This window comes from Cicer arietinum, chromosome 5 (genome assembly GCF_000331145.2).
Source record: "Cicer arietinum cultivar CDC Frontier isolate Library 1 chromosome 5, Cicar.CDCFrontier_v2.0, whole genome shotgun sequence".
In the NCBI taxonomy this organism is placed as follows: domain Eukaryota; kingdom Viridiplantae; phylum Streptophyta; class Magnoliopsida; order Fabales; family Fabaceae; genus Cicer; species Cicer arietinum.
In genome coordinates, this window is record NC_021164.2 from 53,710,470 (window position 1) to 53,714,456 (window position 3,987).

Sequence of the window (3,987 nt, forward strand, 5' to 3'; positions counted from 1 at the left end):
TAATGAAGAGTTTTTCAAAAACTCCTAAATCCTTCTTTTAATTTTTATTCATATTTTCTTTATAAAATAACATTAATTATTAAAAGATCAATAAATAAATATTAATTAATAATATAAATTTTTTAATTTTTAATATATCATAAAAGATTATGTGTTGGTGTTTATTTATAGACTCATGTGTCTTGACAGTTTATCAAGTCTTTTTGTAGGGACCAAAATCGATTGTCTCTGATTTTACGGGGACTAATTTTTTTAAAAAAAATTACATAGACTAAAATAAATAAAAAATAATATATTTATAGTGACCAAATACATATTTAAATTTAACTAATATCATATTAATAAGAGTTGGTCTCCCCAGTTAAACGTAGATAATAACATAAAAAATATGTTCGCTTTATTTTTCACAATAGTTATAGGACTCCATCACCTCCTATAAATTCAGTTGTCGTAGAAAATATTCGCTATATCATTGAAATGTCAGAATCAAATATGGAGAGAGGAGATTCATTCATCCATTATGGTCAAAATTCAAACTCAGATTCTGGTACAACACAAGATAAAAAATCTTATACACATAAATATAGATTTTTTTTCACACTAATATGTCTTCTTTTTTTTTCATTACTTGATTGATAGATATATTGGTTTTAGGTCATTTTTAATCAAATATTTGTTTTTTTATTTTCTTTATCAATTTCATGAATTTTGCTTTCAATTGTTAATTTACACAATGGTGTTAGCATTCTTTTTCTTCAAATTAACCTGGTGTAAGATTTGAGTAGCGCCACACTGCTCAATAACTTTTTACTAGATACATGTTTTAAAAATTTATTGTTAGATTGAAAACTTGTATCATATAAATCATCTGTATAATATTTTAAAGAAATCTAAAAGTATTTGATATTGTGATGATATATTAAGATTAATGACTTTTACGCTTTTATTGCTAGTTGCATCTTAATAGATCTGAATGATGTACCGTAGATATTACATATCTAAGTACAAAATCACATAAATGATATATATGATAAAATATTAGTGAGTTTGGTGAAATATATATTCACTAAAAACTTATTGATCAGTGCAAAAATACAAATGAAATACTTTGGTCGGTTCAGGAACATATAGTCATTGCTAAAAAAAATTTATTTAGATTTGAAGTCTTTTAATATATTAAAAAAATTTGTCAAAATTAACGTCTTATTAATTTTTATTAGACGGCAAAATACTGATTATCTCATTTATATTTAACAGATTTTAGATCAATGTAAAAATTTATAGAGATAATTAATATGATATAAAATTTTAATTTTATGGTAAATTTTGCAATACAACTATTTGATAATATTATAAAACAATATAACATTGTCCAAATATTTTTTCTCTGTAGTTCCACTTTATACTTGTATATGGAAACTAAATATGTCCTTGTATTCCCAAGATTGTTATACATAGATATAATATAATATAATATAATATATTGATTATTGAAATGTGAAAACAATAAAAGCATTTTCAATGTTGATTTCAGGTTCATTTATGTTGCAACAATCTGATGTCCCTAGCATTACAGAAGCTCCAAAAAATGATGGCTCTGTTCCTCAAGTAGCTATGCAAGACAAAAGTACTTTGCCAATAAAAAATGTGACAACTATAATGAGAAAAGGTTTGCCACCAAAATCAAAAATCTCTAATGGTGCAAAAGAAATGGCTGAGCAAAGTGCTTCAAAGTTCATAAACTTAGTGACCAAAAAAGCTGCTGAGCGTTGTCAAAGTGAGTCTAGAATAATTATGGGTGCTGATGATTTATTGTGGGCCATGAAGATTCTGGGCTTTAATGACTATATTGAAGGTCTTACTCTTTATGCCCAACGCTATCGCTGTAGTAATGGGCTTGGGCCTATGCAACCAGTTGTTGAGAGTCCAAAGCCCACTTTACCATCCTTACCACCTTCACCTGATGATGTTGGGCCAAATTCCTCCATGAGCCCAAACACAACTATTGAAATGTATGATGCCATGGACTTGGATGAGTTTTGGGCTGGATTGGATGATTTGGGTATTGGCCCATCAGATAATGCTTCAACTAGCTTTGATACTTCTGTGGAGTTCAACTTTGATAGCATGTTTGGTGAGGAAAATGATGAAATGAACCACTAATGTGGAGAAATAATCAATAATATGTTATGTTTAAGGGTGGAGCAATGCTTCAAGACTTTATTTATATTTGTAATATGTTAAGTTTATCTTAACTTTTTTATTTGTACTTTTTGTTTTTGTTAATGGGAGGGGCATAGCCCCAAGAGCTTGTTTATGCTTTCAAATAAATTATATTTTTCTTTTAAATAGTATCTCACATTTTTGCATTTTTATGTACTTTACATTCTTTCATCAAGCAAAACCAAATAAATGATTCCTTTCATTCATTTCATCAACATAAATGAATCAAATAAAAAATTTATTTTTCTTTTTGTATAATAAATATCCTTTTATATACATATATTTTTCAATATAAACTACTTCAGATTATTTTAAAAAAAAAAAAAAGTTGATACAATATAATTTTATAAATAATTTCATATTATATTTTTCTAAATTCTCTCCCCACATTTAAAATTAAAAATTTATTTGATATAAAATAGTTTTATTAGTATTTTACTTAATTTATTATTCAAAATTATTGCCCAAAATTTAAATATTTGCAAATACGATCAAATAAAATTTTCCTATTAAATATAGCTTAATTGTTATTTTTGCCTCTTTTACTCTTTTATTCCTATTTAATATATATATATATATATATATATATATATATATATATATTTCTTAAAACGGATTAGGAATTAATGTCCCAAAGAAGTGAAAGAAAAATATTTTAAACAGAGCATAATTAAAATCCTATTCAAACTAAAATATATTAAAACAATATTATCAAAATAAATTTATTAATAAAAATTACATGTTTTAGTCCTGTAAAATTATTCTATAAGTCAGTTAAATTTTTGTTGACACGAAACAAACTTCAAGTTTTAAATATTTGAATGATTTTTTGCAAGTACATTTAAAACATTATTAAAAGTTTATTTGCATAAATATAGAATTTTTTTAACTTTCAATAAATTAAATACAAATTTTTTAAATGTCATATATTCAAGATAAAAGTTCTTAAAATATGGACTTAGAAATTAAGTTTTTAGCTATTTTTTGTGGAAGAAATTTTTATAGTGTTTGCAAAACAATAATTCAAAAACATATGCGGATGCTCCAACTAAGACTAGAATTGTTTGCATAATAATGTTGTAGGGACTAAAATATGTGGATTTTTTTACATGGATAAAAAATAAAATTTCAAAATTTTATGGGGACGAAAAATTTATTTAATCATTCTTTATTTTGAACTTCGCTTTTTTTTCCTTCTAGTTTTTATGGGTAAAGGATTTTTGGGTAAAAAGAAAATGAAGTTTTTTTCATGGTTATGAGTTGATGAAGATTACGGTGAAAAAGATTAAGAAAAATAACTATTTTAACTTATGATTTTAAATTTTAGGCTAAAATATATATTCGGTCGTTAAAGTTTAACTCTATTCCTCCTAAGATAATTTAAGTTATTTTCTCATCATATTAATTATTGATTTGAATTTGTAAACTCAACACTATTATGACACATCACCATCTTAACAATTTTGTGGCCTTTTTTTAACCGATTTAAATAGAAATCCAAAACAACTATCACAATGTGCATATTGTGAGACTTAAAAGCTGACCTTATAACACAAAATGTTACATAAATGAATAAATTAACAACAACAAAAAAAAAAACCTTAAAAAATCTAAATGAGAATTAAGTTAAACTTAAAATATCAAAAGTGTATTTTTACCTTTCTTTTGTTACTCTTCCAATAAGATTTCAACATCTTCCTTCAAAGGAGAGAGTAAGAACACACGATGCAGAACTGTGGGAATTTATTGAGCTACCAATTTGAT

General features: G+C 24.9%; 1 protein-coding gene across 1 annotated transcript; it reads left to right on the top strand.

Annotated features, from left to right (window-relative positions):
- Positions 1-436: 436 nt before the first annotated feature.
- On the top strand, positions 437-2,310 carry LOC101501902 (nuclear transcription factor Y subunit B-9-like). The gene is made up of 2 exons (XM_004516056.3): positions 437-547; positions 1,535-2,310. The coding sequence occupies exons 1-2, from the start codon at positions 478-480 to the stop codon at positions 2,161-2,163; spliced, it is 699 nt and encodes a 232-aa protein (XP_004516113.2). The 5' UTR covers positions 437-477; the 3' UTR covers positions 2,164-2,310.
- Positions 2,311-3,987: the final 1,677 nt, after the last annotated feature.

Coding starts and splice junctions, on each gene's coding strand:
- LOC101501902 (XM_004516056.3), top strand. CDS start 478: ATGTCAGAATCAAATATGGAGAGAGGAGATTCATTCATCCATTATGGT. Junction 548..1,534: donor AAATTCAAACTCAGATTCTG/GTACAACACAAG, acceptor TGTTGATTTCAG/GTTCATTTATGTTGCAACAA.